We start from the raw sequence: 27612 nt of genomic DNA, 5'->3' as shown, positions 1-27612 counted from the left end.
GTCTGTCTCTTTCAAGTCAGTAGCTTTCTTTAAATTTACAAAAAATGTACGTTTCATTACGTTTAGCAAGCGATGAATGGAAATGATGTTACAGAACTAAAAAAAACCTTTTATGGTCTGTGGTGAGTGCTTAAAAGGCGGCAGCGCAACTATATGTCTTCTCCATTTCTCATTCTCTAACTTTCCTTCTCTCTTGTTACTCAAATTTACAAATTAAATTCTGACTAATAAACAGTCTTTTCGTACCAGCGCAAAAGTTGGCGACAGACCTACATTAAATAAATCTGTTAAACTTTAACATAATAGATAAACATAGGCTTACATAAAAAAAATATATGTGTATATATATGTAGATATATATATATATATATATATATATATATATATATATATATATGTATATATATATATATATATATATATTGAGGTGCCGCAAAAATCTCTGGAGATTCTATAACAATAGTTGGAAATCTTTTAAAATGATGCTTGCTCTGGCATTGGATTAAAATAAAAATGGAAGTTAAATAGGCAAGACTAAGTTACAAATTAATTGTGAAACATTTAATAAGAAACCAAAGACGATGTTCAGTATTTTTGATCTTAAGATTGGTATAAAACAATTCAAACAAAAACGTTTATAAATCTTTTTCTAATGGTATCATTCTAAATATCCTTTTTATTATGACTCTTGCATCTATTAAAACTTTTCTAACTAGCCTGGAACCTACTCTTTCCTAAACTTTAAATGTCGTTTGTTTTGGTGAAGAGCAAATCATTTAGTATTTTACTTTATAGCAGAGCTAGTGAACACTTAAAACATAACTTATGTTGGAAAATCTCCAGTGGTTTCTGCACCACCGCCGATATTTAATGTAGTTAAACTTAACACGAGCTCAGTTATGAGTTGGCCGCACAGTGGCTGCAATTCCGGCTATTGCAGCTGCAGTGGCAGCTCATCATGCTAGAGTTGGAATTATTGCGGCTCATCGTGGTCAGCGGGAGATCCCGATCTCCCGTCGCTCCGGCGGCAAAGGAAGACGAAGACTGAGTGGTGGCTGTTGCTGTTGCTGCTGTGGCTGTCTCGACGGCGGCTAGGCTGACGGAACTGGTGCTACTCCCGCTGCTGCTGCTCCTCAGCGGCTGCAGGCCAGCTCCGATTGGCACGGAGACGGACAGCGGCGGTGTGGGTATCCGTTCGGGGCTACAGTTGCCGCTCGTTCCGGTTCCCAGGCTGGTCAGCAATTGCGTCCCGCTGGGATTTGTCCCATAGCCGCAGGCCGTGCTCTTCAGCAGCGATGCATTGGACACCGGCAGCGTCGGCAACGGGGCAGCGGCCAGCGAAGAGGCCGACGACGAGGTGGACACACAGGCGGAGGAGGCTAGCGAGGACGCAGACGACGACATGGACACGGACACGGACGATGGTGGGGATGGAGCGGCCACCGAGGACATCGTACAGCTCTGCGGCGGCGACTTGGGCGAACTGATCCGTGAGAAGAACTTGGTTATGGCATTCGGCTTGGACTTGCTGGACGATGAGGAGGCGGACACTGTCACGCCCGCGGGTGTGTACGTGGAGGAGGCGGCCTGGAGCGTGGTGAGACGGTAGCTGGAGCTGGAGATGCCGCAGCCGCCCGCCGAGATCTGCTCGGGCACATCCCGCACCGTCTTGTTGGGCGGCGGCTTAGTGTACGATCTAGTGATCTCCGATTGCTGTAAAAGATTGGAGTTGTTAGTGTATGACATTAAGAAGTTGAGGTCTTGAGGAAACCCACCTGATAGCTGCTCCTGATCTGCAGGTGTCGATCCTGTCCGTACTCGCTGTCCGGCAGTGGTACGTGATGGGGACAGCGGGGCGTCTGCTGCTGCTGCAGCTGGTACTGGTAATGTTGGTGGTGGTCGTTGCTGTGGCTCTGCAGCGAGCTGCACGAGGATCCGGATGAGGAGTTGCCGCAGTCGCCCTTGTAGCAACCACTCCCGCTCCCGCTGCCCGTGTTCCCGTACTTGAGGGTGGTGGCTTCAATGCCGCCTCTCGCCACATTACTGCTAATACTATTGTTGTTGTTGCTGCTGCCGCTCAGATGGTGGTGGTGGTCACCGCCTCCTCCTCCTCCTCCTCCGCCGGAGTTGTGCGTGCTTGGAGTTGTCATGCGTTGTTGCTGGTGGTGGGAATGTTGTTGCTTGTTGCTGCTGCTGCTGCTGCTGCTACTACTGCTGATGCTGCTGTGATGGAGATGGTGTTGCTGCTGAAGTTGCTGGTGCTGATTGTTGCCGGCGCCACGAATCACAGTCTCGCCACGTACAGCCAGAAGCTCACGTGCCTGGAGCGCATCCACGCGCATTCTACATCTAAATTGATCCCTAAAATGCAAGAGAACACAAGTAAGTAAATGGTTTTTATAGAAGTTTGCGAGGTTAAAAAGCAGCTTTGGGCAAAAGCATATTTCAAATTGTTCAGCTGTACATTGTAAATTTAATAATATTTTAATAGGTATAAAAAATTATTAAAATTTCGATTGATTCATAGATTTTAACTACAAAGAGACAACCATTCTCCAAATTCTATAAGCATGTTTATGTTTTCTGCGAGATATGTATACAATTTGTAACTATAGAACATATATAACTGCATTTACAACTTTACTTTACATTTTATAGCCAAAAAATGTATGTTTTATATTTTCTGCTGTTTTTATAGTTTCTGATACATTTTAAACTATATACCCTTTTAAGCTGAATTTAATCCCTCGAAACAGAGACCTTGACTTACCTATCATCGGGTGGTGTGCTCAAAGATGTGCGGGTCGGAACGCCGAGCCGCTCCATTCCCGCGCAGCCGGCCGTCTGTACCGATAGCATCTGCAATGAAAAGAAGGAAAATCATATAAGTAATGAGACAATTTAAAAGGCTACAATTTTATAATATTAGACAACACCTAAAAATCATGGCCACCATTCTCCCCCTGCTCATCCTGACAGCTCTCCACCTCACTGAATGTCTGAAAGTGCTCCAACATGAGCCATCTCTTGGCCACCCGACGAGTGCACAATCCATAATGGTCATCGTATTCGAGACCCTCGTAGAACTCAATACGTATTTCCATTTCCTTAAAGTTATTCGGTTTCAGTGGCTTGAATTTCAGGTTACCCGTGTAGTGGAGGTTACTGCGCATTATAAACGGCTGTTCGACAAAAAGTACGGTTTGCAACCAAAGCGATTTGTAAGGCAGCCTTATGCACGGATTGCAGCTCATCTTGAGCGGCGTATGTGAACTGCTGAATTCCACATCGAAAAATAGGAGAAAGCACTCCAGATAGCCCTCTCTATTGACCTTCAATCTTATTTGCCGATCTATGAAGAGATCTTCTTTCTTGGCCTTTTTCAAATCAATGCTTAAGATGCGATGAGCCAGGGTCAATAGCTTTTCTCCGGTGGTTTTGGCATACCGCGGTTCAGCCAGGGCATATCGACGCATGGCATTCATGTTGAAGCCGTAGACACTCCGCCACCAATTGCAGCGGTCGTTCTTCAGCATGTGCTCCTCGGAGGCCACTAGAAAAAGCGAACCCAAATCGGGTAGGATGAATCCGCTTCTCTTCAGCCAGCGATCACGTGCCTCGAGCACCTCCAGTATCTCCGATTCGTAGAGCAAACAGTGACCCATCCAGTTGCATATGATGCCATCAACCTTCTCCGGCAATTTAAGATCCTTCATGCGTCCGTTCAGCACATTGATGATCGTTTCAAAGCGATTTTGACGCACCACCAGCTCCGCATAGCCGGTGACCTTGGAGTAATCCACGGCGTAAACCTTTTTGGCCCCCATTTGGGCTGCCATGAGGGCCAAAGTTCCGGTTCCACAGCAAAGAACTAGGATTGTGCGACCCTTAAAGAGATGACGATTCTGATTCATGGCCGATTGGAAGAAGAGCATATGCTGTTGACCCTTTTGCCGGGTACGCATAGTATCCAAATGAGCAGCGTAATCGTGGCGAAAATCCGCTGAGGTCATGCGATCCACTTCCTTTAGCTCCTGGGGCACATTTCTTTGTGGCGTCGGAATCCGGGGACTTGATCGTACTCGCGTCTTTGGCCGACCGTGAATTGCATCCTGGGCATTTGGCCTCCTTAGTAAAATTTTCTTGGTTTCGTTCGCGTTGCCAGCTTCCCTTTGATAACATGGATTAATGGGTTTCTCACTTAGCTTAGAAGTCTTCTGGTTTTCCCGAATTTTCTTGAGTTCAGACACATTCTTTGCTGATTTACTGGTATTTTCATTTTGAAGCGTAAGATCTTCAAGATTTCTGGAAACTATTGGTAGCTTATCACAATAAACGCCTCGACCACGAGTGCCGCCAACAGATCCACCATTCTTTCGAAAACCAGTCCATTTCTCCGAGTTCATCTCTTTGCCATTCATTTCCGGGTTTTGTTTTTTGTCCAAATGGTTATGGAAATCAGTTAGGCTAAGTTTTATAGGTTTTCCCGTTTTGATTGCTTTTTTATTCTTCGTCATAGCGGTAAATTAAGATCAAAAAAAAAAAGTTATGAAGTTCTCAAGAGAGGACCAAAATAAAGCGAGTAAGAGATAAGGTGGCGCAGCAGAAAATGATAGTGACGTCACTTATTAAATTCAAAAACGATCAGTACGATTATATTTTTGTGGAAAGGATAAAGTAAAAATTTAATTCCTCTAACAGTTTTTAAGGGTTTTATAGACTTAAAATTTTTATAAAAGAATTTGTATATTGTACAACTTATATTAGTTTGTAGAAATGGGCCTTTTTGAAAAATTATTCAAACTTAGTCATATTTATTATTTCATCTATTTAAAGTAAAGGGTTTAAAGTGTTTTTAAAACACCATTTATTTGAAAACTTATCTCCAAAAAACTTGGTCACCTTCCACAACACAGTCAGAGCGATATATCGATAAGAACAATGTGCCCAGTTCCTTTTTCTATCGCTTTACGTTGATTCCTGTGCTTTAAGTGAAACGTTTATTCAAATTCTTAATTTTATGTGAAAAGATTTCTAGAAAATGTGTTACGAAGTGTTGTTTTCAAAAGTAGTTTAGTTCTTGTGTTCCGAAAAGAACAAAATATTTATTTACCACCCTAACCCCTAATTGTTATAAGGGATCACATGATTATTAAACGATTTCCTTGTTTGTAAAAAAAAAATAAAAAAATATTTTTTGTATGGTAATAATTTGAAATCCCCTTTATACACTGTTTCGACACCCTGAGTATTCTTTGCTAAAGCAATTCGCATAACTCAACATGTTCCACATTCCGTTGGCCACCTTTTTGTATCTTTTTTGTGTGTCTTTAACCCCCCAATGCCCCACCACACCACCTGACGATTGATGTGTGCAAGCGAGCATGAAAGAAATGACAAATCTCTGCGCGAACAACAAATAATAGAGCACGAATATTTTCGGCGACGTCGACGGCCGCCGACTTTGTAAATTATACAAATATGCAAATGCAATTTTGTAATTTAAAAACTCGTGAAACTATGTATGTGCTCAGAGCTCTACCATAGCATGTTTCTTTTAATTTGATTGTACATGCCAATTTATTTAACTTGAATTTCGGTGTTTTACATCGTTTTAATTCGTGGGTTCTAATTTTAATTTACTTTGATTTGAAAACATCATTTATTTGCAATACAAGTCTTTATAAATTCAAGATTTCACTGCCTACACGGCATGATAATAAGGTTTCTTTTAAGTATATTTAAAAAAAGGAGGGAGAAAAAGGTTAATAAACCTTTAAAGCTTCCATTTTTTTTTCCGCGAAATACCCAAGTTTTAAGAGAAAACTAGTTTCTTTGGGGACAAACATTATTACCATTTTCTCTAAAAAGTTGTTGCAAGTAATGCACACTATTTTCTCTTGTTTACCATTTAAAGGCAATCTATAAACTTGTTGCGAAAAAACTTAAAAAACTTAACGATGTACTGTAAGGTAGTAATTAATTTTTCTCGGTTCAAAAATTATGACTATTTTAAAGCTCTTTATAAACTTCCAATAAATAAAGTTTTTGGCCGTGTTTAAATACCACACAAAATCTATTTACTAAAAACGTATTGAAAACGTTTTTTGCTTGAAATTAAGGTTCATATGCACTTTGCAAGTTTCCTTAAGATTTTTGAATTCAGTAACACCAACCTAATAAAACGGAATTTTACAATGATACCTGAACTGTGGGGTTGCTTAAATAAAACTCGTGATAAAGCAGATGCAAAGTTTGCATTATGGACGCTAGTCTGTTTTGCTCTTTTTGCAATCTTTTCCTTCTGTTTGGGTAATCCGAGGCACCAGAAAATATCGCATCACATTGTCTGGGGCGTCTCCGTTCGCAAACACATCGCAATCGGCGCCCCCTTCCCCCCAATCGTCCCGCTCCCATGGCAAAAAAATTAGGTTAAAATGTTTACTCGAGCATTGCAGACGGGATTGGCAATAACCTCATTTTCCGTTTTTGCCACTTGTGTGTGAGTGTGTGTGTTGTGTGTGTGTGTGTGGGCCAGACTCTGACGTAAGAGAAATGTCTGCCTTTGTTGTTGTTATTGTTTTTGTTGGCCTAAGCCCAGCCATAAGTTAACATACTTTTTGCCGACTGCTCTGCATCTGTCGCTTGTTGTTGTTTATCTTTTTCGTGCCTTTTTTTTGTGAATAAAGTAAAGTGACATAATATTGAGGGTAAACCCTTGTTTTTTGTTCTTTGCCCGTTTATGTTTGCTTTTGGCCTTGTTCAAATCCTTGAAAGTTTCCGACTTTCTCTGTGTTTGTTTAGGCCAACCGAAAATTTGCCACTAATTTCTTCTCGCTTTTTAAATAATTTTTTTTTTGATTTTTTTATATATTTTTTTTTAATATTTCTGTTCCCAAATAGTAGATTTTTCAGATAAAACAACACATTTTGCTAAACTATTTCATTGTAACATTTTAAGGCTTTATAAATATCTTAGATCATCCTATATTGCTATATAATATTTAATTTGCTATTAAAAATTTAAATACAAAAATATATATTGTGTATTGCCCAGAAAATTAGTTTAATTCCAAATTTACAAATTTAGGAAAACAATTATTTGTTACTAATATATTGAGACCTTTTTAAAATATAAATTTAATTAAATATGAATGCTATAGATTAAAAAATTATTTTAAAATCCATATTTCAAAAGGTATAAAGAATTTTTTTATAATTTAAAATAAACTACTGTTCACCAAAAAAGAGCCTTAAATAATTAATTCGGTTTGGTAATTGTACTAATACATATTTTGAGGCCGCCAAAAATTCCGAAACAGGAACAGCGGTGTGTGTGTGCGTGTGTGTTTCGCTCTCACGCGCTGTGTGTAATTGTAATTAATTTATGCACGTCTGCGTCTGGTGCGTGTGTCTGGCATAGATAACGGTTTTAATGAAAGCCCGCTCCGCTCTCACACATTCACACATCCACATTTACATCCACATCCACATCCTAATGCTACTTATGTATATTGACGCCTACATGGAAAGTGTGTATGCGAGTGTGCAGAAATTCACACACTCCAACACATGCGCACGTTTTAATAATCAATTTGAATTATTCATTGGCTAACGGCGGCAAATAAAATTCGATTAAAACACAACGCCGCTGTCGACGTCGCTGCCATTTCCTCGGCATCTGCTAAACGCCTTGGGTTATTAGCGCCAATTGTGTCTCGCATTTCCCGCCGCAACAGCCGCCCAACAATCCCGCCCACGCACTTGTCGCCACCGCCGCCATATCCATAGCCATATTCACTTCCATTTCCATATCTCCATCCGCATCTTAGGCTTTTAAATGGCTTTTTTGTCCATGGTTCAGAGTGGCTGAGCAATGTTGAAAAAACATTCATTTATTATGTTCGCGGTACAGTAAAAACTGGATAGGATTCTATTTTGGTTTTTATTGCTTAAGAAACCTCATAAATCTTATCAGACTTGTTATAATCTCTTTACAATAAATCTCTATTTTTACTTTTTATCATTATTACTTTGGCGCTACTTTGTACGAATAATTAGGTTGTTGCAGAAATCGCAGTGTTAAAAAAATGTATTATGCTATCGATTCTGGGATTATACCGAATTGTAAAATTTTTTTAGTTTTATATGTTACAATTTATTATTCAAAAGCTTGTAAAAATGTTGTATAAACAAGATTAGTATTTTGTTGCCTACTTTTAGGTAAAACAAACTATTGTATCAGAAAGTCGAAATCTTTTAATAATGCTATAACTGGGTTATAACAAAATCTTAACAAAAAAATTTTGTATAACTCCAAGGGCTGAAAATCCGCCTAAGATTAATTGATTTAAGTCGACATAAAAGAACTGTATTGTCTGCCAATTTGAATTATTTGTTTGTATAGAGTGTTTATAAATTCACGGCCATCACGTCTGTTTTTTTTATTGAGTCCCCACCGTGTCTGATGTGTTTCATTCATAATGCTGATTTGGCGTGGGCAAAGTAAACACGAACAAAAATATGAAACAAGATTCTAGATGTGGAGAAAAATGAGCAAATGCGCACTGGAAGATGTCAGCAAAGCGAGTAACAATTTGTCAAAGTTGCCGACTTTAATCTTTTGTAATGGGCGTCACACGGAGCGGCACTCCCCCGCCACCATCACCATCCCCATCCCCTCGATATGGAAAATCTTAAAACCACAATCTGGAAAGCCGACTTAACAACTTTGGCCCAATGAGCCCACGACCAGAAATCCACAAAATCCACACGTGTGGGGGCGGCGTATTTTTTTTGTTTAGAAGAGTGTCTTTTTTCTGCCGTTCAAGTAAATCCGATGGCCTCAAGGTTAAAGGCGGCGTCTAGTGCAAATTCAATAAGCAAATGCCGAAATAAATAAAATATGTAGACAAATGGAAAGCATTTAAATTCGGGCAAATAGGCAAAGCAAAGCTCTGATGAAGAAATTGAATATGTCTTGGCCATAATAATAAAGACGTACATATACAGACACCAAATGGAGGCCTCTTCCCCCCCAAAAAAAAAGGGACGTGCTGTGCATTCAACAAACATTGCATAACACTTCGGAATACACACGAAAAAACTGGGGCTGGAGAAGTAGTGGCAGTAGCAGCTGTAACGGGAATAAATCGGTGTTGGCGCAGTTATATAAGACTTTTTGCGTGGGTTGCGACGAAAGCAATTTAGGCATGTCTGCCATGCTGCTGCTGCCACCCACTTTGCCCGCCCATTCACTCCCACTTTTCAAGGACTTTTACTGCATTGGCAGAGTGAGCGATGAGCTGGCTCTCTCTCACTTTTCCGCCCACTTTCCCCACCCTTTCCGTCTGCCACAGTCTCTCCGTTTCGCCAAAAAGGGAATGCATAGGATATTGGCAAGAGCGAAGGAAAAAGGCAAAAGGCAGTGCAGAAATAAGAGGGAAAAAGGAAACTTTCGAGATGTGTCTCCTCGCTTTTATGGACGCACTGAGAGAAACACTTGAATTTATTTAAATTGGGCCAATGCGGTAATTAGTAAAGGGTGCAACATAAAAAATGCAAGCACGTAATACAAATAAAAATATTTTGCCTTTGCTTGCCTCTTTATCGTTTTTGTAAAATGAATTGCTAATACATATTTTAAAACTTGTAAGCTAAACTTTGTACTTTTAACTAAAAAATTGCAATCCCCGGATATTTTCGATTAAGTATTTTAACTTAATAAGACAAAAAACCTCTTTAATCTTCTTGAAAACCTTTAAGATTAAAGTTTTATGTAATTCTTTTGTAAATTTTGAATACTTTTGGTTGGCTAAAATCTTTGAACATTTTGAACATCAATTTTTTTTGTTAATTTCTTTTTAAAACTTAAATAATAATTAATATATCTTTTCTTTCTACATAATTTTGACGAGTGCATTTAAGAGACAGACATGCCACCCATTTTCCCACCCATCGGCAGTTGCAAAACTTTTTCTTTTCTTTTTCTTTCCCGTATTTTTCTGCTCTTGTTTTTCTTTTGCTTTTCCCTTTTCCCTTTTCTCTAATATTTTTTTTTTAAAGCGAATGCGAAGGGTAAGTACTTACGGGTACAGAATGTTCCGGCTCGGTTGGCAAAAGTGTTGTTGTTTCTGTTACTGCTGCTGACGATACTGTTGCTGTTGTTGTTGCTGCTGCTGAGGCAGCGGCAGCGGCTACGGCTACTGCTGTCTGATCCGCTGCTGTGGAGCCCGATGTTGATGGTGTTGCTAGTGGCAGGGCCAGAGCCGAGTTGGTTTCCAGTCCAAGCCCGATCCCGATGCCAATCCCAATCCCAGATGACAGCACCGCGTTGTTGTTGCTGCGCCGTCGTTGCGACGAGCGACGTTTGTGCCGTATCCTGCGCGTTGTTGCTGCGGTTGATGTTGCCCCTGTTGATGTTGCTTCCGCTGCTGCTGCTGCTGCTGCTGCTGCTAGTGTTGCTGTTGCGTTGGCTGAGCGGCGCAGGGCAATCGCGGCCACCAACACACTGCCACAGGCCAGGCACACGGATAAACTAATGGCGATTAGCAACAAGCGACCTAAAACGATTGCAAAGCGGAAAATAAATATTAGTCGTGGGCGTTTAATGTGCGTTTAACCGATAAAAGTATATGTATGTAAATGCAGTAAGTAATAAGTCCAAAGTTAATCCTAAGTAATTAATGATATTTTATTCATTTCATGTCTACTTGTAATCCAATTACCAGTTTACTCTCTTTTTAAATAATTGTTCTTATATTACACTGGAGAGGATAATATAAAATTACTAACTATAAGAACCCCGAATAGTTTAGTTAAAACATATTTTTTTTCGAACGTATGGGTTCATTAACAATTTTAATATAACATATCACCGTAAAATTTTTGTTTAAAATAAATTTAGGGTCATTAAAATATATTGTTATTTTCACCGACAACGTAGACTTACTTTTGCAACTACGGTGATTAACAACACTTGTTTATAAAAGCAGCTTTAATTGTAATCGCTTCACAATTTTCTACAACATTCGATTTCCCATTCACTTGCAAATAAAAAATTCGCTCCTAATTTTCGGTTTTTTTTCTTGTTTAATTTGAATAACTTATTCCCACTCACGAACGGTTTTAATTACTATAAATAAACGAAACAAATCGAATGCGGCCCACAGCACCGACCAAATAACAATGAAAGAGCAACAAAGTGTGAAAAAAAAAGAGCAAAGCCCGTGCAACTGTCGCCCGGTTGTTGTATTTCGTAGATACTCGCACGTATTTGTATCCGTATCTACAAGGTGCGCGGCGTTCTCGACTCTCTCTTCAGTTGATTTCGCCCTGTAGAAAGACCCCGTGCAATGTCTACGTCTACGGACGGATAGCTATATCTGTATATATGCCTACATCACGTATATACGGGCGACTGCGTCTAGACTAGATAGCAGACGACTTAAGTGATACAAGCACACATGCGCGATCGGGCCGCAGTAAGTGCGAGCGAGCCAGGAATTGTAGGCGGACAGCAGTTCGATAAAAAAAAAACACCCATTTAAGGGATTGATTGACACATGAAGTACCCTGTAAAATGGGGAAAGTAGGTGAAGGACTTTATAGGCATGGTAGACTTTTGAACTGATTGTTTTATGATTGATAATATAGTTTACAAGTCTATAGTTGGCACTTCAATTTGTGACCTAAGAACATTTATGTTTGGAAGTACAGAGAAAAAATTAAGAACATTTACACTTTGAAATTAGGCACGTCATTATTGAATTCAACTAAAATGGCATTTAAAATATTTAAACCTTTTAAAATTTGTTAAGTAACAAAACAATTGTGTTGCAATTGTTGCAAACTACAAGGAAATAATCAAATATCTGTAGTTGTGTGCCAAAAGTGTAATCATTTACAACATTTGCAATACAAGTTCTATTTTGGTACCTCTACAAACTTTCACCACATAAATCCCCACAACATTTAAGGCTATTTTTAAGTCGGCATTACAAAGCTAACACGCTTCAATTAGTAATGGGTATTATATAGACGATATCGCCGGGCCAGACACTGCTGATAGAATGGCAGACAGGCGGAGGCCACCCGTCGCGGTCGCAGACCCTGTAACAGAGCAAACTCACAGATACAGATACTCGCCGAGATACAGCTACAGATACACGCGAAAAGCTTGCGCAACACGATTTTACAACTACATATAGTGGAATAATATCATGACGCTCTGTCTCTGATATACGATTACAAAAACAACAATCGACACCGATACACAGCGCAATTTCATCAAGCCAAAAAAATGACGCAGCTATGTAAACGTCTCTATCTCTGTCTTTCGACGATCGGTGAATGAAAACATAAATATTTGGATTTTCATTAATTTATGATTTGTGGCGGCGTGGAAAAGAGAAAATATACATATATTAGAGGCGAAACAAAAAGAAGCCAGACAGACAGACATGAGCGAATTATCCAACAAATGCCAGACCAGACAGGCAGAAGACAGGAGTTAATCAACTGAAATTAAAATGTACGTTGTGAAAAGGCACACAAAACAACGGCAACCAATTAAAATATGTCAACAATTTCTATGACTCTTTCTCCGTCTGACTTCAGCCCAAGCGAGACAGCGACAACAACAACAAAGAAAAAAAAAAAAATACGTAAAAAAAGAAAACTAATATTAACAGGTACAACAACAAGTGGCACTTTAGACTTTTGCGCATTCCCAGCCGCTGTCACTCGGATTCAACTGTCTCAGGTGATTCAACCTGGCTGGCTGGCTGGCTGGCTGACTGGTTGTCATTTGCTTTCGGTCTGCCTTTTATGGCCTTTGTTTTCTGATAATTATTTTTGCCTGCTCAGCTACCCTGTACCGCGAACTGTGGAGCGTGACAAAAGCTGATGTACTCACTTCCAAACCAAATATTATCGCCAAGGCTGAAGATATATCATATAGTTTTTATAAGACTAATTTAATTAGTTTTTAGTTTGGATCTGGGCAAGTTTCATATCATTTAAGCAGGCTTTAACAAATTCGTTACATCTTAAACTTTATTTTCGAGAACATCTTGCAATATTACATAAAACCCATTAGTTTATCAATTTATCCATAGTTTCTAGTATATATTTTAAATTATATTTTTCAGTTAACGAGACGTTCATAGTTTTATTTTAATATACCATTTGGATCATAAATGTTTAGTAATGTTTAAAAATAGTCACTGGGATTAGAGCCGGTTTTAAAAGACACACGGGGTAATTGTTCGTTTGATCACATCACAGTCTGATCGTTATTTTGTATTTTTTAATTGTGCCGCTCGTTTCAGGTTGTTGCAATTATTTTTATCGCAGGTGAAATGATTGAGCACGTCTGGGGACTTCGTTTACGTCTGGAGCCGCGCACAAAACATGCATAAAAAAAATAATATATATATATATATTTACGAGTACATGTGCAGCTAGACAAATCACCTGATACCCTATAAAACCGGGCGCGGGGAAAGAGAAAGGAATGTTTACCTGGCAACAGTTCAACTGTCCTGCCGGTTTCTATTTGATTGAACCTCTGACGCACGTGTGCCCGCCAACTATTGAAAAAGTGCTAAAATAATTGAGCGAATACAGATTCAATATGTGAATTGATCACACCAGACGCAAATCGGACCCCAGCCCAGACCGACCGCATATACTACTTCTGCTTAATAGACCTCGCACCCGGCCAAACCACATCAAATGGGACCAGCCAGACCAGACGGATCAGACAGTTGGCTAACACTTTCAGAGATCCATAGCCGCGACCAAACGGCTTTCATGGCTATTTTAATAGTGGAACGGACATTGAACGGACAGTGGGCAAGCTGGCGAAACTTGTTTCGATCTCTCTGAATAGGTTCCTTGACCGCCAGTGATGATAATGTCTTCACACAATCAAATCTCTGTCCTTTTCGGCGATGACAATTGCACTTGATTAAGTGCGCGCAAATTCCAAGCCGCGAAAGATGATCACTTTCGATCAACTTTCTTTCTTGCTCTGGCGCGCACAATAAAAGTTATTAATTTAATGATTATGATCACCGCGCTAATGACAGTCAAGTGCAGCACTTGATCCCACCCCCGAAAAGCCCCAAAATGCCCAACACACCGCCCCAAAAAAAACATTCGAAGGCAATGCCATTGACACCTTGATTGGATGTCAAGGTTGTGCGAGGATCGTCGCATTCTACGTGGGTACATAAACTAACTAAAGCCATTATCATAAGCTTTAACAATCATAATACATTGAGGTGACATTGAACTTGAAAAATCCAGTTAAATTGTGTGTGCCTTTGTTGCTTTAGATTTTCTCGGCACCTTCTGTATTATTTTGATATTTTGATGCAATTTAAGAGCGATTTATAGCGTTGGATTTCAACGGGATTTCTACAGAAAGTGTTTTCTAGGTATTAAGGAAATTAAACTACCAGAAAGAATTTGTTAGCCATTTGTGACTTTACCAAATCATACATTTAAGTAAAATATTTTACAGATAATCTTTTTTATCTATAAGATTTATTTTAAAGAAACAATGGTGGCCACCACATAAACAAATTACTAATAAATACATTTGGGTAATTTATGATCAAATGGAAAAGTTTTAATATGGTTATATTTGATTTAGACAATGAAATCGTAAAAGTAGAACTAATACGAAGAAGTAAAACTGGTTTCAGGCATATCCAAACGTAAACAAAAATATTATCATAAACTTTTGGGCTGACTTTGATCTTGAAAACAGAATCATTAAACAAGATTGCAGTTTAGATTTCATTCGGAAACTTTGGTAATATTTGGTTCAGCCTTGGTGGAAAAAGGAAATTCTAGAGTCAATACATTAAGTAGAACCAGCAGCATCATCAGCTGACGTCAGCTTCGTCTGCAATCGGGTTTCTGTTTATTTGTATTTTTGCTGGTTTTTTTTTTTTTTTTTTTTGGCAACAGTTTTTGTCTAGTTTGTGCAAAATATTACAATGTTGTCTGGCGCAGAAGATGAAGAGTCGGTGTGCCCTCTCTTTGGCCACCTCCCGTCAGCATTTTTATCCCTTTTTCGTTGCTTCCCCTGTGAGAGGCCAACCCTTTTTGCGTTTTTTTTTTTTTACTTTTTGTTTGCAGCTAGACTGCGCACGGCAACAGACAGAAAAAAGAAGGCAAAACCAGAGGCAGTGGCAGGGAATGCAAATGAATGAGCTAAATGCAAAGAGGCAAAGGCAAAGGCAGAGGCAGAGGGAAAAATAAAAACTGAAACAAACCGCAGACAGAGAAAACAGCGAGCTACGTCGACCTCGCCCAGGCAGCAGCGTTTTCCCATCATCATCATCGCAATGATGATGAGGATGTCGTTTGACCTTTAAGCGAAGCGAGTGCATTCCACCACCAGCAGCAACAACAACGAAAACAACCTGGCGGAGAGAATCCCATTTTGATTTAATTTTTTACTTTTCGCTTCTTTTAACGCCTGGGCCCCTACACTGTATTAATGTATTTTTATTATTTTTTTTTTCATAATTCGCAAACGCATTTAATTAATGGGAAATCACGTGGCAAATTGTGCAAACACCTCGTATGCGCAATAATTCAACGGTTACGTATACGCAACGTATAGCTTTTTCTTAGTGTGTTTGCGATTTCATCATCTTTTTCGTTCCGGCGACTTGATAATAGAGTAGGCAAATTCTTGGTGCATTAAAGGTGTGCTTTTCGAACAGGATTTGTAATTTAACGAAGCTGAATATGCCATGAACCTAATATATAAATAAATAAACTTCTTTCTTCTTTATTTATTTTTTTTAGTCTCTTTTTTATGTATATCGATTTTGTGTAAGTTAGTTATTTATTTGATCCCACTTAAACAATTTACACATTATTTGGTGTACTCTTTTCAATACTTTGCCTAAGCATCTAACCACACTCAACCTCCTGCACTTTGCGACTCCTTTATTCTTGTTCCCCTGGCTTATTGCAACATTGTGTCACACTTTTTGTTGATTTTGTCTTTCTGTTTATTTGCCGATTGGTTTTTTCCCCATTTGGACTTGACGTTAGCTTCGGTTCCACATCCGCCCCCGCCTTGCAGCCCAGAATTTGATGTTGATGTAGACTTTTGTTCTGTTTGCCTGCGCCACTGCAGATGATGATGGCTACAATGATGATGGCGCTCAGACTGGCAAATATTGACAGAGGCTTCGAAATATTACGCAAAAAAAATTGCCTTTGAGGGAGATTCACATGTATAACTTGCCACGCTCTTGCTCATTCTTTTTCGCGTTTTTTTTTTTGCACTATAGAATCATCTATTTTTTCCCCGGCTTGCTTGCGGCCAATGACTCATTGACCTGGTTTAGGTTCCCTCTGTCTAGATTTTGTAGTTCCCCCCACCGCTGCTTACTTACCCTATATAACTGGGTCAGTGGGCGTGTCGAAAAGGGGGCGGTGGATGGCACTCAGACCGAAAAATCTAGTTTATGTATGGAAGAGGGAGGGCGGGGCGAAAAGGGCTTTGCTTATTTTTCGTAGGCCCTTTTTGCCGAACAATAGAAAATATATCCTCAAGTAGCAAATTGTCCACCACCCTGTGCAAAGTGTGTCAGACAGCACTGCCTGCGCTCTAGTTTCTTCGGCTCTGGTGATTTTCTAGCTCAGAATGATATATGGCATTTAGCATGGCGTATACGTAATCCCTTCGATTACTCATACGCCACGCTGGGGAATTGCGTTTTTGCATTACTGTTGCAACCGTCTGCAGATAAGCAAAACCATTTCAATTAATTTCTTCGTATTTATAGCTGTTATCAGAAACTAAAAACTTTCTTTAGTATAATGCCATGGCATTTATTCGTTACCAACAATATATTTATGATACCTTGCTGGTGCTGCTTTCTTTTTGTTGCTGTTTGATTCGTATTTAGCTTTTATCTATCGCCTATCACAAAGTTAAGGCGTGCAAATTGATATCAGCGCGTGTGGCTAATTTATAATTTTCAACCATCGAACGTATATATAAAACTGTTGGCTTAGTTTCCGATTCTGACCAAACAAAATGGTTAGTGAAAGCCTATTAATGGTTTTTAAATAATATTAATTGATTGATAAGTCGCACTTTTGTGGGATCCTATATATCCAAGGCAGTGTATATACTGCTGCCAGGCATCAGTGGGTGTATATGTTTGGCAGATTACTTGACCACGAAACAATAAAGCCCATTAATCGCGTTTGTTAATCACGAGTTTTCGTCTGGAATGCTTTTAAAATTTAGTTTTGTTCGTCATGATTAAGAGGCAGACGGGGGTAAGATTAATTATATGTTTGCCGAAAATTCCCGGCAATTACGCTGTCTGGGTCGGGTATGGCATTTCGCTTTATTTGGCTACTGAATTCTTAAATAGTTTTATGTCTCAAATAAAAAAAAAATTTATTCTGTGTGCGCAAAAGCAAATCACAAACAAAACAAAATTTAATTTTGAAAGATACAGTAATCAAAGAACAAATTTATGACAAACAAGTTTTAAATAAATTGTTGCTTTAAGAATCGATTTTTCTTACAAGTAAATAAACAAATAAAACGGACATATTCTCAGGGGACAGAGAGGGAATTAGCAGACAGAAAGAGACAGAGAGTTTGTTGCGGCAAAAGTCGGCACTGCCACTTTGAAGTCACTCTCTTGCCATTGTAATCCAAGTCGTTTTGCCCAAACTCGGCAGCACTCGAAAGATGAAAGCTGAGGGGGGTGTGTACTTACACAGAAAAAAAAAATCAAGTTTAAATATATTTTTTGTGTTAAATTTGCTTAGCTAATACCAAAATTTGTTTTATTTTAATATGTTCTATTTTATATTACTTCTTGTATATTATTTCTGTTTAAAGTAATAGTAAATTTGTAAGCCTTTCTATAATCTAGCTAAAAATTTGTTTTCTGTACCTTTTTTTGGAGGCGTCTGGGGTTTTTTGCTAAAAGCAGAGAGATCAAGACAATCAAGCCAGCGTCTTGGAATTTCGATCTATCTATGCTAATTGCATTTCATTGAAATTAATGTTGGCGCGTCCAACTTCGAGCAGGGTCAACTCATTTATAACCCAAGGGGGAGTGGCGGGTAGTTAATCTGTCCAAATGTTGCAAGACCATAAATTTCTCGGTAAGCCAAAAAGGAAAACAAACAGAGAACACAAAAGTTAAAATGCCAGACGCCGACAACTCTGCGCATTGCTATTTGTCGCTCTGTTTTTTAATTGTATTTTCCTAGTTTCATTGCACAAGTAGAGAACAACAAAGGCATTTGACAATGTTTTCAAATTTATTTTTAAATGAATTCTTGTTTCCTTTTTGTTTTATTTGTTGTTTTTACAATGACGCGACAATTTGTCTGTCTATTTTTACCAGGCTCTCTGGCTCCCTCACTCATTGGCGCGGTCAGAAAATTGTGTCCGACATTTCGGCTGAACAAAATAACATTTTTTATATATATACGCACACCCCCAGCCTCACCCCCCTTGAACCACCTCAGAGATCATTCATCTGCAGAAAGGAAGGAAAAAAATGTTTTTCGAGGCCTATATGAGACAGCCAGACATAAAAATACATTTTTGCGGAATTTTATTTTGATTTTTTATGAGCAAAAGAGAAAAAAGGAAACCGCCGCTTCTTGTTGTTAAATTTGAAATTCAGATTTCAACATTTCGCCTGTTAGTTTTGCTTGGGCTCCAGCACGTGGAATTATTCGGTGGGGCAAAAGCCTCGATCCTCCGATTTCCCCGCCTCCCCCTGCCGCCTGTCTGCAGGCATTATCAGCAGACATATAGTTTTATTTGCTCTTATTGTTTTATTTGTTCGTTCCATTTGTAATCGCTCATTGATTCAGAGTTGCGAGTTTCCATTGCACGTGTGAGTTTCCATTGCGATTCCATATCGATTCGCGATGGAACCAGACATTAAAGCACATACAGTATATATGGCCGGGAGGTATTAACTGAACTATGACGCCATGGCGCGATTGTAAATGGGTTTTTTTTAGCGCTTTTGTCGCGGCGCTTTGAAGGGATTTCCTTTCCCAGAAAATTATGATGGGCCCTTAATTGCTGTCTGCTAAAAAACTAAAACTCGTGTGCCCCCAGACAGAAATAATCTTACGTAATATCAGGCGGAAGATAAATATTTGACCTACATTTTCGAACCGGGGTGGATGAGGTTTCAGAGAGCGGGGAGGCGGTGTATGTGTGTGTGTGTGTGTGCGAGGGACCGAAAACATTCAAGCAGGAAGTTTCAGCAGGACACAGACACACACGCGAAACGCAAATAAATCATTGATGAAGTCCCCGCACACACAGCCATACAGACACACCAACACACAAATACACACATTCGCACTTGGGTAGCTTCAAGTCATGGGTTCGTGCCTCACGAAAATGTAGGCCACAGGCAGCCAGTGGCCCTAAGCTTAAGTCGGGGGGCGTGGCCACAGGGCGGTTGCCAAGCCAAAAAATTATTGCGCACACAGGAAAAATATGCCATAGATCTAACTTTTCAATAAATATCATTCTAGGTTTTTGATTTTCAAAATTAAAGGTTTTTGTTATAATTTTTTACTGTTAATATAATTCCCTTCAAATGTGTATATATATGGTATTAGGAATGATACCTTTTAGAAATGTAATTTTGGATTTTATATGTAAATCTAAATCATTGAAAGTCATTTGAAAGGAAATCTTTGGTGTTGAATTTTTTATTTTGCATTTATTCATTCGTATCATCAAATTGTTAAGCCACACATAGACTTCAGAAATATAAAATTGGCTATATAATTCAAACCCAGTTTTATATTTTTTTTAGTGTGTGAGATACCCAAGAATGTTGCTAAAGGTCTTGGGAGTCTGCTGATAGTCGAGACAAATTTCCAAGAAGCAAAAGAGTTTTTGCCGTTTTTTTTTTTCTTTTTTTGTTTTGTTTTAGCTATCGCGCTATTGTGTGGTAAATATAGTGAAGTGTCTGGGATTTTGCAGCACTCGGTTTTGTTCCATTCGCCTCACATAACGATAGTCAGCTTCCGTTTCATTTCGCCTTTTTATGGGCTTATCAGGTGGCCCCCTCCCGGCCCCGCCCCTGCAATCCCCCTCAACTCCATACCCTTTGAGACCGGCATCCGCTGTTGTCTGGCTGACTGCTCAGCATATAATATACCCTATAGTGAGCACGACCACACACAAATATAGGGGAGTGAGTGGCATGACGTGGCACAAGTCAGGGTCACTCCGTGTAATCGGATACTTAGCAGTCCCAAACATATTCCACTCGTAGATCCTGCACAGCGCAGTCTTCTAAAAGCATGTTTATGGCGGAAGGGATATTCCCAAGCCGTATGGTTAATAAACAACATAAGTAAATACATTTAACCGAATTATAAATTTGAATTTTTTAAGACTAACATATAGTTGGCTACAGCTAATGAATTTCACCATAGTTAAAGAATTGGCTTGGGAATTACTCTTATCAATATGGTAATTTAGCAAAATGCGCATACATTCGATTTTTAATCAGTGAAATACAATTTTTGATTATTTCAACGGCTTATCTAAGCTGAGCAAGTTTTTTTGTTCATATTTGCAAATCATTCTCACACCTTGTGTAGGTGTCTGCATATTATACATATGAATAACCAATATATTTGATTTACTATTTCATAGGTAAGTATTTGGAAGAATATTTAAATTTGAACACATATTCAAAGTATCAGTTTTTTAGCCCACATTTATTTGCAGCTTAGTTTTAATTTCACTTTTGCAATCCCTATACTGGCATAATTTATTTTTGTATTTGTTGACTAATTTCAGTTGTCTTTCCCTCTCATTTTCCCTATCTCCAGAGCTTGTGAATCGCCCAATCTCAATAGAGCTTTAGCTGAACTTTTCAACAATCAGGCAAAGACCGCATGTCAATCGATTAGCGATTTCGCTGCTCGTCTGTCCGGTTCGGAAATATCAAATCTTTTTTTTTTATTTCTTGTGTAAAAGTCTGTTTGTTGTTTTTATTTTTTGAATGAAAAAAAACTGATAAGATGGTGGGAATGTGTATAGACTTTAGACAAAAGAAAGCCCCCAAAATTCCGCATACTCGTCGTACCTTTTTGTTTTATAGAAACTAACAGGAATTATCATTTATTAGCCGAAGGCGTTGGATGAAAATGTATGCAGGCGCAAAAGTCTCGCGTCTGGCGGATATAACAAAAGTTGAAGCCAGATAAGACTGGGGGCAAAAGGAGAAGAAACGCAGATCAAAATATATACAAATATACAAATGTCTGTAGAAGAGTCGTCAACGAAAACAATGGAAAAGACGAAGAAACGAAAAAACAAGAGAAAAAAAATAGTAACAACAATCGGCAGAAACAGTAAAAACGAAATGAAATAAAACAGCAAATTTCAGACTTCGACCCAGACAACTGGTCGATTCCGATTGGAATGAACTGATGACTATATATGAGGCTTTCGGTCGGTGTGTGTGAGTAAACTTGATTATGAACTCTAATGATTTGCTCGGATTATAGGGTAGCTATAAATCGGGTATGCCCAACAAGTAATTAGGATTATTTGAATAACATTTTTTTACATGCAATCAATATTATAATCCTCTTATTTCACGCTTAATATGTGGCTTGTTATCTTGTCAAGCATTGAATGACCTTTTTCAAAAGAATTAGCTTTTATATGTAGCTTGAAATTTGTATAGTTTAGTGGGGATATTTAAAACTTTTTTTTTTTCAAATAAGACTAAAGCATAAACATATTGAAATTAAGATACCTATGTAAAACAACACGTTTTTTATTTTTATACATTTTAAGGAACATTCCTTTTCCAATAGTGAATTATTTCTCAATGAATTTTTTTTTTCATATTATAGCTGTGACTAAAATGGCATTCCCGACAAGAGAAGCAGAGAGTGGAAGTGGAAGCTATAAACATAACCCTATGAATATTTCACAAATATTTGGTGGTCAGTCAATGACCGGGTATCAATGTCGCCGCAACACGTGATTATCTGGCTGGACATCTCGCTGGCGATTTTCTTATCAAAGGAACTGAGGTCCCTCAATCAGTCGCCACCCGCCTGCAGCGGGGGCTATCCCACCCGTAACCTTCCCCTTCCCACCCCTCGGGCTGCTCCATTGCAGCACTAATAATGACCTTGGGGAATGTTGTCGTTCGTCGCTCGTCCGTTCTCTAATCTCACGCTCGGTTGCTGTGTTGTGGTGGTAATATGGTGGTGTGGCTTGTTGTGTGGTGTTGCCGCCATGGTGGTGCACTCAGAAAAATTCCAATAAATTTAAAACAGCTTGGTTTGTAGCTTTAAACAAGAGTATCTTCAAATAAGCATTCAATTGGGTTTCTTTAAAGGAAGGATTTTATTTAATTTTCAAAATCAGAAATAAGAATCAGGTAAACAATGTTCTAAAAAAAAAGAGTTTTATATGCTTTTTTTAAGTACCAATTAGTTTAAAGGTCCTTGAAGCTGAATTGAAATAGGCACAAAATATAATCTTTTACGTTTTTTGGTAAGACCACTGTCAATTTTTAAAAAGGGTTCTCCTAAATTCTAAATTCATAAAACTCCGGACTTCCAAAACTATTTATTGGTGATCCTAAAATCTTAGGAATACCCCAGAACTCAGCGATCACTTTTATTACAAAAAACCTACTTTTCTAGAACTCCCACGCTTTTTTTTTTTGAGTGTGTGGTGTTGCAGCTGCTGTGGTATTTAGTGTTGCTGACTTCGTGGTGGTGGTCATGTGGGTGGCGCGGGAAGTGTTGTTGACGTCGACGCCCGGTCGGACAGGTGCTCAAGTCCATGGGTATCTCTGTATTGTGCGCCTGTGTTGGGTCTTTTTCTATAAAATAGGGGAAAAAAATAAAACTGAAGAGAATTCAGCTGATAAGACCGACTGCCTGGCTCTACCTTTTCTCACTCCGTCCAGAAGCTAAAGAAGCGACGTAGAAGCAGGCAGAAGAACCAGACCAGACGCATGATAAGCGGCCATGGGGCGTATGAGCGATATACGTACATATATTGCGCGACAGAGATGGCAATATGGCAAAAACAAAAGACCTTGATTTGGCCCTATATATGTGTGTGCCCATGTCGTCAGCTGTTTAATTAGCTTTCGATTAATTTACTGGTCAATCGAGCTGCTCTCATGAAGTTTTAATTAAAATTTTGTTTTATGCAAATATTTCGCATTCTTCGAAAGGGTGGCGGGTGTAACTTAAAAACATAATAACCATTTTAATGGCCAGTCGTAAAGATGTTTGGAATGTGCCGGCCAAGTGAGTCAAATTTTCCGTGACAGCATACGAGGCGTATGCGTAACATTCCTATGCTAGGCGTGCAAAAATGGGAAAAACCGAAGTGGGAGGCCAGGTGAATTTGTAAAGGTGAACCAAAGACGACAAAGCAATGAGAACTCTTCTACTTTTATGTGCGCGAGTGTGGGAATTTCTTACAGTCATCAAAGAAATAATAGAAGCAACTCGTATTCTTTTATTTAAACGTATTTTAACTTTTTTTGATGTTATGTTTAAAGATGTACATAAAGACAAATTCAAGAGACTGTTTTCTTAAAATATTTAATTATTTAACGCTCACTTAGCTTCAAATGAAAACTATATAACTTTTTAAATATTGTGATTTACTTTATTGAAACCAACAACATCTATTATAGACTGAATTTTTGGTATTACCTACAATTTTTTAAAAAAAACTTCATGTAGTTTCTAGTATTTTAACCACATTTGTATGTAAAAAGCAGAGAGAAAAAACTGAGACTGAAGCCACATGTGTGTCTCTGTGTGTTTCTGTGAGTGTGTGCGTGGTGTGCGACTGTGTGTGTGGCATAGCCAAGAGGCAATAGGAATAGCAATAGCATAGCAATGGCAAAAGAAAAGCAAAAGGCAAGAGCAAGAGCAAAAGCAAAAGAGCTGATGAAGAGCTGGCTTACGCATGGGTTCATTGAACGGAAGTGATTTGCCTACTGCTGTGCGAAAGAGAGGGGGTGAGACACCTAGAGAGAGAGGGGACGGTACTACACGCGACTTTGACTTGGTTTTGTTCTGGTTCCTCTATCAAAACTCCATGGCCCGGGCCTTTGTTTTCATCGCCATAACCATAGCCAAAGCCATAGCCAAAGTCAAACCAAAGCCAAAACCTTGTGGCTCCGATAGAGCTGAAAAGATAAAGCTCTTCTGGGAAGTTCTTAGTTTTTTCTCTCAACCTAAAACCGACTTTGAAAGATTTAATCGAAGCTAAGCCAGGCACTTTGGTTTTCAGGCGAGAAAATCACCTTTTTTCTGGTGTCATTTCTAATTAAACTCGACATTTTCTGTTGTACTTCACTTATAATTTTTGGGCAATAATATTAAGGGTGAAGTAAATGGTTCATAACAAAAACATTTAAAAAGAACAATGAAAACGCAATAAAGATTGAGAGAGTAAACACGGAACGATTTCATTGGGCTATTTCTTCATTTATTTAAAAAAAAATATTTTAATTTACCAACATTTTTCACAATAAGCAATATTATAACATCAAGGCTTGGGCATTAAAGTAGTAATCCCCTTTATTAAATCCCAATTTATGTAACTCTTAAATATAATATCAAATAATATATTTTCCAATTAATTTTTGTTGAAAAGAAAATGAGACTAAACCCCAAACTACAAATGAAATAAAGACATACTTATTATATATACCCCTTTTGTGAGATTCCTGACCCCCAAATAATAATTTATATTTTTCCGCCTCTCGACTAATTTATTACAAGATGGTTTATGACAGCCACAAAAAATATTAAAGGGTTTTAAAAGCATTCAAAATTGCTTTAAAACAAATGTTTTATATATGCTTTAATACTTTTTTCGCACATCTATTTGTAGAAGGGGGAATAGTTGGCGAGGGGGCATGATATCTGTCGTCTGGTGAGAAGTAGTAAAAAATACCAGAGCTGATTTCAAAATTTATTGCATTTCTGTGGACAGTGGACAGTTTTTGACTGGATTTTTGTTGCTCTTTTAACGATTTTTTATTGTTTTTCTTGTTTTTTGTTTGTGTGTGAGTGTTGACAGGAAGTCGCCGGAATGCGATTTATAGAGAGCAGATTTTAGATAGAACATGAATAGCATATAATTAGATAGCGCCTACAGTGCGGGTACCGAATATTGGTTACGCTTATTGCAGCTCCAAAGTTCAATTACGTTGTATTTTTATGGCTAATCGGCCTAAAAAAGGTTATTTTCCCAATATATAGTATGCTTGCTCACCTTTTTTCGACTTTTTTCTTGCTTTAATTTGGATTTGTTTTGTTACGAATTGGTTTTAACTATATATCTTTTAGATTAAATTTATTTAGGAATTACGCTATTTTAAGGGCATAAATTTCCTAATAACTTTTTTGTGACACTTTTTAGGCGAATTTATCTATGCAACACTTATTTTATTTATTACTTTGTAGCTCTCCAGCTGTACATTTGATTTTAACTTAATTTTTTGCATTTGTTTATTTCTGGTTAATTTTTTTGAAATTTGTTTAGTGTTATTACTGCTTCTTTGATTCTTGTTGTTATTTATTTTTTGTTTATAATGATTTTTTTGCGGCTATTAGGAATGCTTTTGAGTACAGGAACGCTGGCTATGTATGTGTGTTGTATCTGTGGTTTTGTGTATTTATTATTATTATTTGCTTCACTTTTGTTTTGTTGCTGCTTGTTGGTGCTTAACGCTTGTTTGTTGTTGTTTTGTTTGGGGATTTCTACTGATTTTGTAGGTGTTTTTAGGCTTATGTTGTATTTTACTGAATCGCACGCAAAGTTAAAAACTTTGTTTTTTATTTCCCGAATAAATTTGATTTAGGAATTGCGCTATTTTAAATTTGTTTTAATTCGGCTCTTAGACACATTGTTGTGCACATTTTTGGGCGAATTTATGTTATTTAATTTATATTTTTGTAGCACGACGTCCGGTCCGCAACCGTTCAGAACTGACGACGTCTTGAAATTGTACTGCGAGCCGTCAGATACTCGAACTCGTACTCACAAATACAACGTCAGATACTCGTACTCTCAGATATGTTTTCGTAACAGAAATGTTAAAATACAACAGCGGCGACGTTGCTGATTTCGCCGCTGTTGTCCCACTGTAAACAATATCTGGAACGCAGTGGCAATGGAACGGGGACAACTTTCGAGTGCCTGCCGTCTCTTTCTCTCTCGTTTTTCGTTTTATTTTAATAATTATCGTTGGCGCAAAACAATTGTTTTCCCGCATATACACACTAGTATTGAAAGTATGCCAACACAACAACAAATGCGACAGCCATGACGTAACTTCGCCTTGTTGTTGCTATACCTTTCCATTTATTTGTTTAGTTTCGAATCAATCATTTGATTTTAAATTGACTAAGGCACAAACACAAGCACACACATACACAAACATTATCTGGTTGTTGTTGTTGTCGATCGCTGGTTTTATTGTTGTATTTTTGGCGGAGAACGAACAACGTCCGCAGCGTCGGAGAGTTTCTGGCCGTCATAAATCGAAATGAGAGAAGAGAAAAGGCAGAAATATTAACCGCCCCACCTCACCCAACCATCATCTTTTTAACAGCGAAAATAGTGCTGTTAAAGCGCTAGCGAGAGGCGAAAGGAACGATGGCAAGGAAACGTGCTTTGGGGGTGGGAGATACCAACAGAGAGAGAGAGAGAGAGAGAGCCGCGCACAGCTGTTAATGTTACTGCTAACACAGGGGGTGGTGGTGAAAGGGGGAGAAAATGCAGCCAAAGAGGAGAGAGAAGAAATGAGAGAGAGAGAAAGCGCAAAGTTAACTTGCAAATTGCGAATTCATTACAAAAATTACCTCACCAGCTTTACCCTTTTCTAAATTAATATATTTTGATTTTCCATTGCTATATTTGTTTTGAAATATTTTATTTACACTTTTTATTTCACAGTTTAGATTTTTTTTAAATTAGCTTCACTAATTGCAAATTTGAACTCTTGAAAAAAACCTTTCTAATTTTTGATGGCTTTTTATACTTTTTAAATTAATAGAGAAATAATTTAAATTATATTATTATATGTTATATATTATATTTCTTTATTTCAATTTACTCGTTTTAATTTTTGTGTTTGTTCTTCCAACATTTATTTTTTTTATAAATTGTTTTTATAAATTGTTTTTATGAATTTTTTTTATTTGTCATATAAATTGTGTTAAATTTTTTTATATTAGTTTTTTGTATGTACCTTTTACCTTTTAATATGTACCTAATTTTGAAATCTAAATTTAATCTTGTATTAACTAGAATTATTTTTATATTTTGTTGTATTATTTTACTTTGAGATTAGAGATAATCAGAGATATTAACTTTTTCTTTTCCTTCACAATTTGTCTACATTTTTTAATCTTACTCCACTTGCCACACTTTTATTTGCTCATTAATATTTATTTCACTTTTTTGTTGTTAAGCTGAATTTTGGTTAGCTCATTGTCACTCGATTTTTTGCGGTTTTTCTGTTTGCCGACTTGAGCCGTCGT

General features: G+C 38.1%; 2 protein-coding genes across 3 annotated transcripts in view; both read right to left on the bottom strand.

Moving 5' to 3' along the window:
• Positions 1–375: 375 nt before the first annotated feature.
• Positions 376–27612, bottom strand: part of LOC128257006 (serine-rich adhesin for platelets) — a 77157-nt gene continuing 49920 nt past the window's right edge. Inside the window, exons 2-5 of one of the 2 annotated variants that reach the window (XM_052987796.1) lie at positions 10090–10562; positions 2771–2859; positions 1776–2361; positions 376–1713 (exon numbers count right to left, since the gene is read on the bottom strand). In XM_052987796.1, the coding sequence (XP_052843756.1) occupies positions 898–1713; positions 1776–2361; positions 2771–2859; positions 10090–10562 (1964 nt within the window). In that variant the 3' untranslated portion in view covers positions 376–897. Of the gene's footprint in view, positions 1714–1775; positions 2362–2770; positions 2860–10089; positions 10563–27612 lie in introns of those variants that run through there. The other variant, XM_052987797.1, reaches the window with a different exon arrangement.
• On the bottom strand, positions 2937–4565 carry LOC128257014 (protein arginine N-methyltransferase 1). Its single transcript, XM_052987807.1, has one exon. The coding sequence runs from the start codon at positions 4515–4517 to the stop codon at positions 2937–2939; it is 1581 nt and encodes a 526-aa protein (XP_052843767.1). The 5' UTR covers positions 4518–4565.

The sequence above is a fragment of the Drosophila gunungcola genome, assembly GCF_025200985.1.
Source record: "Drosophila gunungcola strain Sukarami chromosome 3L unlocalized genomic scaffold, Dgunungcola_SK_2 000002F, whole genome shotgun sequence".
Taxonomy (NCBI): domain Eukaryota; kingdom Metazoa; phylum Arthropoda; class Insecta; order Diptera; family Drosophilidae; genus Drosophila; species Drosophila gunungcola.
Note: the sequence above shows the minus strand (reverse complement) of the source record. Positions and strands in the feature narration are given on the sequence as shown.

Bases quoted from the DNA above. Each gene is read 5' to 3' on its own strand.
- LOC128257014 (XM_052987807.1), bottom strand. From the start codon at position 4,517: ATGACGAAGAATAAAAAAGCAATCAAAACGGGAAAACCTATAAAACTT.